Source organism: Eucalyptus grandis, chromosome 9 (genome assembly GCF_016545825.1).
Source record: "Eucalyptus grandis isolate ANBG69807.140 chromosome 9, ASM1654582v1, whole genome shotgun sequence".
Lineage (NCBI taxonomy): Eukaryota > Viridiplantae > Streptophyta > Magnoliopsida > Myrtales > Myrtaceae > Eucalyptus > Eucalyptus grandis.
Window position 1 is genome coordinate 6,568,958 of NC_052620.1, and position 14,694 is coordinate 6,583,651.

The 14,694-nt window shown below is 37.0% G+C and overlaps 1 protein-coding gene across 3 annotated transcripts in view; it reads left to right on the forward strand.

Moving 5' to 3' along the window:
• LOC104418188 overlaps positions 1 to 14,694 on the forward strand; it is a 34,221-nt gene that overhangs the window by 16,490 nt on the left and 3,037 nt on the right. For 2 of the 3 annotated variants that reach the window (XM_018862669.2, XM_018862670.2), the window contains exons 11-23: positions 200 to 596; positions 695 to 837; positions 1,866 to 2,033; positions 3,978 to 4,166; positions 6,886 to 7,446; positions 7,536 to 7,595; positions 7,690 to 8,018; positions 8,204 to 8,630; positions 9,773 to 10,240; positions 12,254 to 12,370; positions 12,454 to 12,575; positions 12,657 to 13,392; positions 13,593 to 13,847. In XM_018862669.2, the coding sequence (XP_018718214.2) occupies positions 200 to 596; positions 695 to 837; positions 1,866 to 2,033; positions 3,978 to 4,166; positions 6,886 to 7,446; positions 7,536 to 7,595; positions 7,690 to 8,018; positions 8,204 to 8,630; positions 9,773 to 10,240; positions 12,254 to 12,370; positions 12,454 to 12,575; positions 12,657 to 13,392; positions 13,593 to 13,847 (3,972 nt within the window). The remainder of the gene's footprint in view (positions 1 to 199; positions 597 to 694; positions 838 to 1,865; positions 2,034 to 3,977; positions 4,167 to 6,885; positions 7,447 to 7,535; positions 7,596 to 7,689; positions 8,019 to 8,203; positions 8,631 to 9,772; positions 10,241 to 12,253; positions 12,371 to 12,453; positions 12,576 to 12,656; positions 13,393 to 13,592; positions 13,848 to 14,694) is intronic. The other variant, XM_039301702.1, reaches the window with a different exon arrangement.

Genomic DNA, 14,694 nt, shown 5'->3' on the forward strand with positions numbered 1-14,694 from the left:
TCTTATATTATACATCTCTTTCCTTTATAATGTTCTTGGGTTACTTACTTTTTGTGAGAAGTGAAGAGAAATCCATGATGAGGCAAAAAGGAGGTTTTTTTTTCTTTCTTTCGGCTACTTATACTAGAGATCAATTAGTTATTGCCGCTGTTGCCAATCCTTCTGAGATAGTGACCTGTTATACCATCCGTTCTTGTAGGGCGATTGTCAATGGGCGAGGTGGTTGCTCTTTGCTAGAGTTAAGGGGTGTGAATATGAAGCATCATTTTCTAATTCTCGTGCAATAGTAGCTCCTGGTTTATCTCCTGGTAGTAATCTGAATGTGTTGGAGACGCACTCTGTCATACGCACAGTGGATGAGATTGCAGAAGGAGGGGGAGAATTGGCTGCTATTGCAACTCTTATGTATGCCCCTATCCCCATTCAAGACTGCTTGAGCACAGGCAGTGTTAAAAGGCAGAGTACTTCCTCACAATGCACATTGGAGAACCTTCGACCTGCCTTGCAACAATTTCCAACTTTGTGGCGCACCCTTGTAGGGGCATGTTTAGGGCAAGATGGGAATTGCAATCTTCCTGGAAGTAAAGTAAGAAATGGTTAGTTTGTGAAACCCTTTCCTTTGATTTTCTTTGATGAGAGGTCTGCCATGTAATGGTACACTTGATTATTTTTTCTTCTGCTTTGCAATTCACAGTGTTTGGATCTTCAGCTTTATCAGACTACTTAAGTTGGCGTGAGCATATATTTTTCTCCACTGGCCGTGATACTTCACTCATTCAAATGTTACCTTGCTGGTTTCCCAAGGTCGTGAGGAGACTCGTACAGCTATACATACAGGTTGCATATGTTTTATTTCAGTTCCCACTGCTGCTACACCATCTCTCTCTAGCATTTTTGGTTAATACATATTTTGTGTGTGGATTGCATTATTGCTTCTAGTGTAGATGCTGTTAGGGGTGAGCGGTTCTGGGTTCCTTATAGGTTCTGCCTAGAACCTAGAATCTACCATTGTTTATCATTTTTTGGAACTTGGAACCTACTCGTTAGAACCTGGAACTTGGAACCTATCCTATCACAAGTTCCAGGCTCAGTTCCAAAGTCCCAACATTTTTTTTTTTTCATTTTTAGTTAAACAAAACGAAACTGAACGCAATAATAATAGACAAGCTTGTCATTCATAAAAAAGAATACAAAATGAACAAAATTATCAATAGAAGAAAAGGAATTCTTGGCAAGGAATTTAACTAGATAGAAGTAGGGATGAGCGAATCTAAGTTTCGTACCAAGTACTTGGTACGTGAAACCTACCCATTGAAATAGGTTCCTCATTTTTTTGAAACTTGAAACCTACCTTACATACTCTAGAACTTGGAACCTATCTCGTCATAGGTTCCAAGGTCTTCTCAAGTCCCACTTATATTATTGTATGAACGGTTAAAATTCATTAATCATAACTTATATATAGATACACAAAAAAATATGAAAATTATTAAAGTAAAAATCTTAGACATAAAAGGGAAATTCGAACTAATGCTTTCAGATTATATACTCATCATCGAACAACATAGAATATCGAAAGATTGTACGGAGACATGGATCAAGAAAAATATTAAAACTTGTTTTAGGTTGTAGGTTACAAGTTCCTCCAACTAAGAACTTGGAACTTACCCGTTGAAATGGGTTTCTTATTTTTTGGAACTTGGAACCTACCTTGTATACCTTAGAACCTGGAACCTACAAGTTCCCATTGGTCCAGTTCTCAGGTTCTAGGTTCTATCCTGAAACCATGCTCACCCCTAGATGCCGTCTGATTTATGATTTATGTGACTTTCTCTATTAATCACATTCTCGGCATTTAATTGCAGGGTCCTCTTGGATGGCAGTCATTGACAATGCCATCCACTTCTGAGTATTTACTACACAGAGATGATCTTTTCATAAATGGTAATGAACTTGCTCAGGTTAGTGCTATCAGTTGGGAAGCAACCATTGAAAAGCACATTAAAGAGGAACTCTATGATTCTTCACTTAAGGTATGCTCAATTGCTCTTTCCATGTCTGTTCTCAAATAAAGAACCAAAAACAAAATGAGAATCTTCACACTACTTTTTTCAGTTTATTTCCTCTATGAGAAATTGAGACATTGAATTATTTGGAAGATTTTTTTCAACTTTTATGAAATTTGTTTTAAACTTCATTACATATTGCATGGGTTTGCCTTTGCAAATCAGTTCTAGCTAGTAGTGGTGGTTGGTGACAAAGTGGATAAATGCTGATGTCATTTTATGATATTGGCCTTCGTAAGAGATAGTCAGCAGTGAGGAAGATGGTAAGGGTCTTTACTTATTTTGAATGAACATTCAGAAGTTGTGGGGATACAGCAATCGAGCCTCACAGTAACTGGGGTCGGCTACATGAGTCCTGTGATGCTATTATGCTTGATTCTTAATTAGATTCTCTCTGAGCTCTAGATGTTTCATATCTTTCTTTATCATCTCCTTTCATGTCTTTTTAGGCCTTCCCCAACCCTGTTCAAGCAATGTAGCCAATCCTTGTTCACACCTCATTGTTGGGACATTTATATGCCTTCGTTCAACATGACCAAACCATCTCAGATGGTCTAAACTCATCTTATTCTCAATTGGGGCAATGCCTTTTTTTTCCCTGATAGCTTCATTCTTAATCTTCTCTCTTCTTGTGTGCCACTGCATCCAACTAAGCATTTGCTGAGCTCTTTTTGTGCACATGTTATTGCTTAATCTCCAGCACTCCGTGTCATCAAGCATTGTTGGCCTAACTTGCCGTCCTATAGTTATTTGGAATTCTTTGTTTTCTCTTCATTTGTTGTAATGGATGTGACGGCTCCATCACACATATACTTTGTCGCTTGTATATAGGCAACATGTTGCCCTACTCTTTCTGTGAACCCTCCAAAGGTTTTCCCTTGGTTCTCTATCATATGCTTTTTCCATATCTATAAACAGCAAATGCACATTTTGCTGTTTATCCTATACTTTTCAATCAATTTTTGTAATAGGTAAATAGCCTCAATAGTTGATCTACCTGGCATAAAAGCAAATTATTTGACTGAGATACGAGGCTTACCTTAATCTGTGCTTGATTACCTTTCCTTAGCTTCATGGCATTACTCATTAGCTTTGTCCCTTTGTAGTTGGCACAATTTTGAATGTCTCCATTGTTCTTGGAGATAGGCACCAAGGTCTTTTTTTCTCTATTCATTGGCATTTTGTTGGATCTTAAGGTTCTGTTTAAAAGGGTTGTCAGCCAAGAGACTGCAGTCTTTCCCCTAACCTTCCACACTTCTTCAAAGCTCTAAACACTGTCCCTGTCCTTAGATGTTGGCGAAAAAAGTAGGGTCCTTTTGTGTATATGAGGTTATATGCTTTATACTATTTCTATCTCAGGTCCATTTGTTTTGCATTAAATTTTTCATAAGGAAACATATTTCTTTATTTTTGTAGAAAGAAAAGAAATTCTAAGTTCGCTCTGCTCTATATATCTTTGTGTTGAGATAAATTCCTGAAAATATTGGTTGCTAGGGTGGCGTGGGTGTTGGCACACAACTCTAATGTGGATTTACTGGCGTACCGGAGTTGGTGACATTGTCAGCATTGGTGGTGATTGGTGGCTAATTAGTGATTATGGGGGCATATTTTTAAGGTCAATTTATGGGTGCTAAGATGTGTTGGTTGGACAATAAGAAGTGAGTTTGAGAGAACAGATAATGCTAATAAGTAGATAGGATTGTCTTTTGTAATTTACAATGTGGAAAATGTTGAAAATATCCCTTATCTACTTATTCTGCAAATAAAATGGACTCTCAGCTCCCTTCTCTCTCTTGTTTTGGGGGATGGGGGAGTGTTTAATCTCACCTGCTTTGCTATCTGGATTAACTCTGCTACTCCAAAGTTGCTCCAACATATTTGTTATATCCTGAGGACTCACATTGAATTCAGGAAACTGGACTTAGCCTTGAGCACCACTTACATCGTGGCCGTCCATTGGCTGCATTTAACCACCTTCTTGGTGTTAGAGTCCAGAAGTTGAAGTTGGAAAGACGAGTGCATGTACAAGGCAATGTTCAGTCAGATATTCAGACACTGCTTGGCCCCGTTACTCAGAATGAAGAGTTGCTTCTTGCATCTGTAAGGGACCCTTTTCAAGGAATTTATGTGCAATTTGTTTCAATGGGTGTTTGGTCCACATAGCAAACTACTGATAACCAGTTGATCCCAGGGCACCATGTTTCTTTGACTCAATTGATTTTGGGGTCTTGAACTTCTTTATGCCTGCACTGTTTTCTAATCAGACTTTGACATTGAGATATCGAGCATTAGACAGAACATAAGAAATTATCAATATCTATATTTGCTTATTTGAGTTTCGCACAATAGAGAAGCTAGTGAAGGTGCCAAAGAGGGCATGTAAGATTTGACTCCACTAATTTTATCTTCTAAATATGAATTGGCTGTGGAGTTGGAGAGGTGGTGGTTTTATCCTATGGCTGATTTTAGCAGTTTGAGTCCATTTTTCTCCAACTCTAATATTTTATTTTATATATATTTTTCAATTTTTTTAAATATGGTGCATATGTACTGCCACTTTTGAGAGTAACATTTTCCCGCTGTCATCATTATATTTTTAAAATTTTCTTATGTTTTAATCCACAAATATTTTCATAATTACTGAGGTGATCATTGTTGTTGATTATTGTCTTATTTTGTTTTCTATATACTTATTACTATTTTATCAATGACGTTAAGAAATTTCACTATTCATTAGTTTTCTTCCTTTTAATACACAATTATTTGTGTAACAGTCATAAAATCCTAGATCAATCCATTCAATTAATTTTTTCTTCAACCTCCTGGTTATTCTTCTTTACTTTGCCTATCTATATTATGGACAATGACAAAGAACTATAAGCAAGCGTAATCTCTACTTATGTGGTCAATTTCAACATGCATGGTTGTGCAATTATCTCCAAGTTGAATGGGCTATATATGAGGAATTATTTCCTGCAAGGGTAAACATCCACCTAAGATAGTGAATGCACTAACTCTACACCAACAATGCTCTTTATCTTGGGTTTTTTCCTGTTCTTTGTAACATTTTTTAAATGAAAACATGTTATAGCAATTTTGGGTTTTATGCCCAATGTGATGGACTCAACTTTAAAGTACTTGATTAAAACGAAGAAATACTCATAACTTTAGCGAGAAAAGCATCAATTGGTATTTATTGGCGGACTCTTTCTTAGCATTTAATGTTGTTGTGTTACCTCATATGATTATAATTTATTGAGGTAGTCATTATTCATTCATAAAGAAATGCCAGGACCTAAGAAATTGCAATAGTGATCAGCAACACGTCCTTAAGTGCCATATTAAACCCAAATTAAGTATCAAATATCAATCAAATGGTCTAAAAAGATACTGCATACTTAGGCTTATTGTTCTGCTGGCATATTACTGTTACCAATTGTTGCTAAAAAATTGGAAGAAGCATTGGAAATGGAAGAAAGGGGAAAGTGCGGAAGAAACAGATGTAGAAATAGAAACAACTTTTGAAACAAAGGGACTAAACTGGAAAAAAAGGCATCGTCTTTACTGCGACAAACTTGCTTAAAAAGTCTCTAGTTAAAGAGATGAAGAGTAAGTACATTTTCTGAAAAGAGTAAGAGTAAGTACATTTTATATTACTTACCAAAAAAAAAAAGAGTAAGTACATTTTCTGAAACCTTCAATTGACTTTGATTTTTAGTGAGGGCGTTTTGAGAAATGAGCAGCACAATAACTGATGATAGCAATTGAAACTGATGTACATAAGCAGATTGTTTACGTCATTAATTCTCATTACATTCTCTCTTGATTTGTTGCCAGACAAAGACTGAATGTCAGTAAGTTTGTGAATGAACATATCGACATCTCACCGTGAATTAAACAATTATTACACTCGTTTTGTCAAGATGAAATTTTAGATAACTTAACAGACAATCATGGGGAAAATTGAAATTGCAGAAAATAAATCATTTGAACTGGCGAAAATACAAAAGACAGTGTGATGCCCTGGTGGGTCTTTGTTTCAACTTTGCATATTGAAAATTAAACATGTGGCATTCCCACTTGAACCAAACTTATCTTTCGCATTCATATATAGTTGTGCATGAGCACAGATGCTAGGAACCATGTTGATGTTTTTGTTCTTACTTCAAACAATGCCCATTATAATTTGCATACTTGATAGGGAGGATTGATTTCATACATGTCAGATTAGATACACTGTATTCTAAACATTTAGATGAGTACTCATAGCTTAGCTTCATAAATAAGTTTTTTGTTAAGTGAAAACTTTTAAGCTCTTATACCTTTACCGATCTATTGATATTAGAAGTAATTTTTTTTTTTTTTTTTTGCTTTTTTATTTTGAGATTGAGACATTGGAGTTTTAATATCCATTTTCGTTTCTATTCTTATCATTTTGTCCTTTGTTTCCCTTTATGAAAAGAATCTTTGGTTGATGTTGAATGATGAATTTTTGCGTTTGTTTAGGAAAGTATCAGTTGCGCTGTTATTTATAGTTCAGTGACTTACTCCACTATATTTCCCAAATCGAATTATAAATTACTCAACATTCTTCACATTAATATTTATATGCTTTTTTTATTTTTTATTTTTTTATTTTTAAATAGTGGCCTGGATCAAAGAAGTTTGAACTTTGCTCATAAAATTACCTTCTGCTGCGAAGCATATGGGCATATGCCTAGTGTAGGGTGTGATAAGTTAGTCCAATTACTGATAATTATAGTTGCTGTGGAATTCAAGTTATAATATGGTCTGCTATTTCTTGTGGGAATTTGTTTAGGTGATGCCACTTGCTATTATGCATTTTGAGGATCCTATGTTGGTTGCTTCCTGTGCATTTTGCTTGGAGCTTTGTGGTTTATCTGCTAGTATGCTCCGAGTTGACATTGCTGCTTTGAGAAGAATATCTTCCTATTACAAGTCTAGCGAGAATTATGAGAACTATAGACAGTTGTCTCCCAAAGGCTCGGCTTTTCATGTAACATCACAAGGAGCAGAATTAACAGAATCACTCGCTCAAGCACTGGCAGATGATTATCTGCACAATGATTGCGCAAGTTCCAGTAAACAGAAGGACGTTGCGGATTTGGTTAATGGTAAGAGACAATCACGACCTCTCATGCTCGTCTTAAAGCATCTGGAAAAGGCTAGTCTCCCACCGATGGTAGATGGAAGGACATGTGGGTTTTGGCTCAGAAGTGGTGAAGGTGACGGAGCTGACTTAAGATCAGAACAAAAAGCTGCCAGCCAATGCTGGAATCTAGTCACAGCTTTCTGCCAGATGCATCAACTTCCATTGAGCACAAGATACCTTGCACTGTTGGCAAGAGATAATGATTGGGTATTCCCTGATTGTCATTTATTTTTCAATTGTGTGATATAAACTCTTTGTTCACTTTGAATCTTACAGTGTTCTTGTCATCATCAAAGGTTGGGTTCTTGTCTGAAGCTCAGGTTGGAGCATACCCCTTTGATGTAGTAGTTCAAGTTGTAAGTGAAGCCTATACTTAATCACCTTATTTCTTTAAATCACTAAAATACATACAACGTCCACTTCCAGCTCAACACTTTTTGTCTTTATCAGGCATTGAAGGAGTTTAGTGACCCTCGGCTCAAGCTTCATATATTAACTGTGATGAAAAACATGCAGTCAAGAAAAAAAGCTGGCTTGTCATCACATTCTGATACTGAAGAAAAGGGGAGCAAAATATCTTGTTTGGATGAAAACACATATATTCATGTAGAACTGTTCAGGATCCTTGCGGATTGTGAAAAGCAGAAGAAACCTGGAGAGGCTCTTTTGGTCAAAGCAAAAGAGTTGTCATGGTCTATATTGGCGACAATAGCCTCTTGCTTCCCAGACGTGACTCCATTTTCCTGCCTAAGAGTTTGGCTGGAAATTACTGCAGCAAGGTTATTCTGCATCCTCTAGATATTTCTCAGTGCATGCATGCTGGTCTTCATTCAAATTTCTGCTTATTTCTGTGATATGCAATGCAATATATCTGTTGCTTCCAACCAATATGATATTTCTCAGGGTCTATCTACATTCACGATAATAACATATTATACTTAAGCAGCCCTTTTTTTGTTTGCAGGGAAACTTCATTGGTCAAGGTCAGCAACATGACTTTGCACATTGCAAATAATGTTGCAGCAGCTGTGAAATCTTCTAATTCCCAGCCAACAGAAGATAGAGCTCTTACATTTCATTACAATAGAAGCAATCCCAAGCGTAGGCGGGTCATGGAACCTAAACCTGTTGATCTATCAGCCCCAGATGGTGAATCATCAAATGTTTTCTCCAAGGAAATGGCATTTATTGATCAGGGCATTAGTCCTATGGGCGAAAGGAAAGGTGAAGTAGTCACAGACAGAGTTTCTAGCATATGTGATGAAGGACCTACTTCTTTGTCAAAGATGGTCGCCATGCTTTGTGAGCAAGGACTGTTCTTGCCTTTGCTAAGGGCATTTGAAATGTTCCTTCCTTCGTGCTCTTTATTACCTTTTATCCGCGCTCTGCAGGTATGAGAATTTTAGTATCTTCTTGTCCTTTCCAAGTTTTATTATGTTACTACTGGTTGTTTCTTAAATAAATTGCAGTTGATGCAGGGATGTGAATTTTAATTACTATCTTTTGTCCCTAGAGTTCTATAGGTTTCTGCCTTATGGTCTGACATCGTTTTGTATTTTCTATCCGTTAGATCTAGTATGGGCCTTTTTTTTTCTCCACAGAAATTTGCAATCTGCTGAGAACTTTTTAGTGACTCCTTCGTCTCTCAATTATGAAAATGCAAGATGAGAGAACATGCTTTATTTATTTATTTATTGCATTTTTGGTCTGGACATGCCAAAAAATGTGCACCACATTTTACACTAAGTAGTTATTAAAACTAGTACGAGCAGCAGGAAAGATCTACCCTGAAATTGTTTGGTAAAGATAATGTGCTTAGGATTTTATGTAGATGGAAGAGTCTGGGAACGAAGTGCTTTTTCCAGAAGAGATGATGGTTATCATGGAGCTTAAAAATGTCCATCATAACGATTATCAACAATTCAAATTTGTTGGTGCTATAGCTTTCAGATGCACAGGATTATTTTTGCCATTGGTTTTTGCCTTTTGACTGGTGCATGTTTTCTGTGAAAGGGCTGTTTAGTGTTTGCTTTCCTTTCTTAGGGTAAGTCAAGGGCTAGAATATCTAACATGGGAATGAAAGGAATGCGTCTTCTGCCAATCCTCTCCTGATAGAAGATACTATATAGCACGTGTTTCTTTTTAAGTGAGTCTACAGAATATGTGCATAACTAGCTCAACTGATTTTAGGCATTAGATTTTGAGGGTTTTCCCCCCCTTGATTGATACTTTTGGTCTTGGATTAGTATCTCTGCAATAACTAAGTATTTGCAAAGACTGCATCTGGGACTTTATCCAGGAACAGATTAAGCAATCAAGAGGGAAAAATAGCAGCAGATGTTTCCTCCTAACAATAATAAATTTGGGTCACATGTTCATATTATCTAATTTTGTGCTCTAGAATGATAAAAGTGGCATTTTATTGGATGAATTCTTATAGGTCTAGGAAGCTGTATCCTTCCATAGGTATGCAACTGTTTTACATGACATGCAGCCCTGATGACTCATGTTCTACACACCATGTTTTTGTCAGGCATTCTCTCAGATGCGCTTATCTGAAGCTTCAGCGCATTTGGGTTCCTTTTCTACCCGAGTTAAGGAAGAACCAACGACCTTACAGACTAGTATGAAAAAAGAAGAGAATATACCAAGCTCATGGATAAGTTCTACTGCTGTAACAGCTGCGAATGCCGTTCTTTCTACTTGTCCATCTCCATATGAAAAGAGATGCTTACTGAAACTTCTTACATCAACTGACTTTGGTGATGGAGGATCTGCTGCAGCATACTATCGACGGCTTCACTGGAAAATCAACTTAGCTGAGCCCTTACTGCGGAAAGACGACGTCTTGCAGCTTGGTAATGAGACTCTAGATGATGCTTCTCTTTTGGCAGCGCTAGAAAAGAACGGTTACTGGGACCAAGCACGAAATTGGGCCAGACAGTTGGATGCCAGTGGGGGACCTTGGAAATCTTCTGTTCACCATGTTACTGAAACTCAGGTACAACTTTTTCCAGTTTTTCTGTTTTCATTTTTCTGATTGCCAAGAAGTCTTGTCAAGCCTTTATAGGAATTCCCAAATCAACCTATACAAGGGTAAGATACTTAACAAATGTTAATCTTCTACCACTATTTAGCATCTTAGACTGTCTAGTAGTTTATCCAGCTGAATACGTGATGTCACTAGGAGTCCGAGATTGCCTCCTGTTTTTTTGGCTTGTTCCCGTTTTAGAGCACAAACTTTCTGACCTCACAGTTCAGCAGATTCTTATTATCTTTTAAATACATCATACAACCATGGTGATGAAAGTAATGTGGATTAATCAAAGTACTTTGATTTGGAGGAGCATTTGGTTTTTTCTTTTGACAAGTCCTACTTGTATTTGTTCTAGAGAAGAATTGGTTAAATGCCTAAAGTTAAGACGGAAATGTCCATGGATACACAAGTTGATCACAGAAGGCTAACAGTACATAAGCTGCTGCTCTTGTGTTGCTGATTGATGAAAAGTAGACCCTTAATGGTATTTAGATGTGATAAATGGTGGGAGTAACTTGATTTGGCTGACTGTGACATATTCTAGCGTCTCGATGTCCTCATGGCCCAGGCCAGACCATATTCTCTTTTGTACGACTGTGAGAGATAAATGTTGAGACCAAGTTGGATAGAAATTTAAAGGTGTAGAGTCCTAGAGAAGGTTTACCAATCACAGTGAGAATCCATAGGCATCTGCCATGGGGCTTCTCAAACATCACACTTGAAAATTGTATTAACATTATTCCTGAATAAAGCAGCTTTTGTAAGTAAACTTTCTTGAACATCTAGACAGAAATTAGGGCCTCATATTTATAGAATTCGCTAGCAATGCAATTCCAAGTAGCGCAGGTACTGAAATGGAAACTAACTTGACAAAGAAACCAGTCAATTAACTAACGGTATTGCTAACCGTGTTAATTGTGATTCTACAGCAAATCCTTCAATGAAGATGATTAGTGAGACTAGTCATAGGGTCCTGGAAGGGTCTTGTCATCAGAGACGTAATAAATTCTGATGACATTACATTTTATGAAGATAATAGAAAAGAATATTTATGGCATTATATTTATAAATTTCTTGCATGCAAAAATTGGTATAGTTGAAGAAAATTGGTGAATGATATTATGTTGCTGGTGAATTTTCAACTCCTAATTGCATTTGATCCAAAAATAAAAAATAAAAATACCCTTTTAAAATCGGAAGGCATTGCTAATACCTGATGATAGTTGTTGTCATGGACCGCTCCTGGATGTTTGATCACCCTTTGCTACTTACCCATTTCAGATGTCTTAAAGAAGAATTTCTTCTTTAAACATACTAAATGCTGGAAACTGTTGTTTTGATTATTATTTTTCATGAGAAAACATTTTTAAGCGTGGAAAACAGATCTGATTAAACTAAAAGTATTTCTAGTTGCTGAAAATTAAATGTTGAATGTGATTAGATTCTTTTATAATGTGGTTTTGTTAATATTAGATTATAGCAATTCAATTGACAACATCCTGAATGTCACTAAGGATACCCCTTAAATGTATCAAGAAGCTCGTTCCTTTATTCAGACTTAAGTATAATGTGCACTTATTTTAATCAATTAAGTCAAAACTTGTTTGTTTTTACCATGCAAACTTAATCTCTTTGAGTGCTAACTGGTTTAATTTTGGGCTCTCAACTGAATTATGAAGAAGACCTAAATATATTAAAGTTTATGCAATTGTTTGCTTTTGAATTCTATTATATAATTTCTTCTCAATGTGGTGCATAAAAAAGCCTTAGATATGCTGCTTAAAGAAGCTTTAGGTGCAAATGCAATGCCCAAGGACTTCACTCTTCTCTGTTGATATTATTGTATTCTGCAAGTTCCTTTCAAATTTTTCAATCCAAATGGGGCTTATTCTTTGATCTACCTAGACATGCTTGAAATATTCCTGGTACGGCATGTAACCATGTTAGCTTTAGAGCTCACTCTTCAAGCTTCTTCAGGCTGAATCTATGGTGGCGGAGTGGAAAGAGTTCCTTTGGGATGTTCCTGAAGAAAGATTAGCTTTGTGGGGTCACTGCCAAACGCTGTTCATCAGACATTCTTTTCCACCTTTACAGGTTGAATCATCTTATATGTATTTTTGTCAAGGAACTCTGCTTTAAAATGCTGTTTTATATCGCTGATTTGAGGTTGCTTGCAGGCTGGATTGTTCTTCCTTAAACATGCAGAAACTTTGGAGAAAGATCTTCCAGCTAAGGAGCTTCATGAGCTGTTGCTGCTTTCTCTCCAGTGGTTGAGTGGGATGATGACCCTTTCCCATCCGTAAGCATACTCTGTTCATAAAGCATCTAAAATTTTCCAGGGATATGGTTTCTTTTCTGACCTGTAACTTGATATCATCAGGGTTTATCCATTGCATCTTATAAGAGAAATTGAAACCAGAGTATGGCTGCTGGCAGTAGAATCAGAAGCTCAAGTAAAAAGTGAAGGTGAGTCGAGTCCATTTAGTCCAAGCCACAATCCTGGGATGGATTGTGGTCCCAGCATGGTTGACCAGACTGCAAGCATCATATCGAAAATGGATAATCATATGAATAATATGAGAAGTAGAACTGTTGAGAAGCATGACACAAAGGAAGGCGGGGGTTCAAATCTTAAACACCAAGGACTGGACTCTGGCCTCTCGTACTTCGCAGGTGGCACTGCAAAGACAAAAAGGAGGCCAAAAAGCTCTGCACCATTCAAACGTGCTGTAGTGGATACCATGGACAACATGGTTGATTCTGAAGATGGTATCAGTTGTCTGAATGCTAGGAATGACCTGCAATTACATGATGAGAACTCAAAAATGGAGCTTCCACTTTCAAAGTGGGAGGAAAGAGTAGGACAAGAAGAGCTGGAGAGGGCTGTTCTGCAGTTATTAGAGTTTGGGCAAATTAGTGCTGCGAAGCAACTTCAACTTAAGCTGTCACCAGGGCACGTACCTTCAGAATTTTTGCTAGTTGATACAGCTCTAAAACTGGCAGCTGTCTCAACACCTCGTAGTGAAATACCAGTGTACATGATCGATGATGAAGTGATTTCGGTGATTCGATCATGCAATATTTTGGCTGACCAGCAGTCTCTCAACTTGCTTCAGGTAATATTCTAACCCTTAATTAATTGCCTTCTTTAACATGCTTATAAATTTACATATTAGTAGATTTTAAAAAATATACCAAGTGTTGTTCATCCACTGTAGTATATGCATTGCGTCCTCTTTTTCCTGATTAAGCATATTATTTTAGCCTTGTGATGAAGTATATGCGGAATCTGAATTCTGTTTCATATGTTATGTAGGCCTTGGAGAGTTTAACAACCATATTTCCTGAAGGTAGAGGACGGGGACTTTGTAGAAGGATAGTAGCAGTTGTGAAATCTGCTAATGTGCTAGGTCTTTCATTTTTGGAAGCTTTTGAGAAGCAGCCAATTGAGGTCCTACAGCTACTTTCTCTAAAAGCCCAAGAATCATTTGACGAAGCAAAGCTCCTGGTCCATACTCATTTCATGCCAGCTGCTAGTATAGCCCAAATTCTTGCTGAATCATTTCTAAAGGTAAATTTTTTCTGTTTTTTCTGTACTGCTATCTCCATGATGTTATAGTTGACTGAATGAAAAAAGTTAAGTGAGTGGACAGCCGAAACAGTGCTAGCTTCCTCTTATAGAATAAATTAGTGGGCATATAACAACAATTGTGTCCTTGTAGATTTTAGAAATTATATTACAGTCAGTAGTAAATAACAGATGAAACACATTCAACTGTCTATGAGAAATCTCACAGAGGTCCTTGAGGAAAGAGAACTAAGTAAGATAACCACATTATATTCACTGTTCTTTCCCTGGGGATTTAGCTGGAATCTATGTGTCCATATTCGACGTGACAGTAGTCCCAGTATCAATTGGTGAAGTTCCTGTATCTATGTTCCACAGTAATTCCAAAACTTCGTCCTCCTCTCCTATATGCATTTGTTTTACATCATAAAACAAGAATAAGAAGAAGAAGATGAGGATGACATGTCACTGGTATGATGACAAGCCATGGGAACTGCACCATCCCTATAAACTTTTGGTACCCAACTTCTAGTTCCAACTAGTGTCTCCACCTAGATGTTGGTATTTTACATTCAGCTAATCCATTTTGCTTCGGAGTATGTGAACGTGAGACCGAGACCAATGTATAATGCCAACCATGGAATAGTTAAAAGTGACAAAAAATATTTGAAGGAAATATTACCATATGGTAACAATATTTTAACTTCCTCTATACTTTAAGGGATATGCTAACAGACCATCTGTGAGCAATCTTATGAATGAAGATGCAATTCTGGGATGACCAACGAGTTTATCTTCTTCTTGTTCGTGATAACTTGGTCAGTTCCAATTCAGAGACTTACCCCAACTA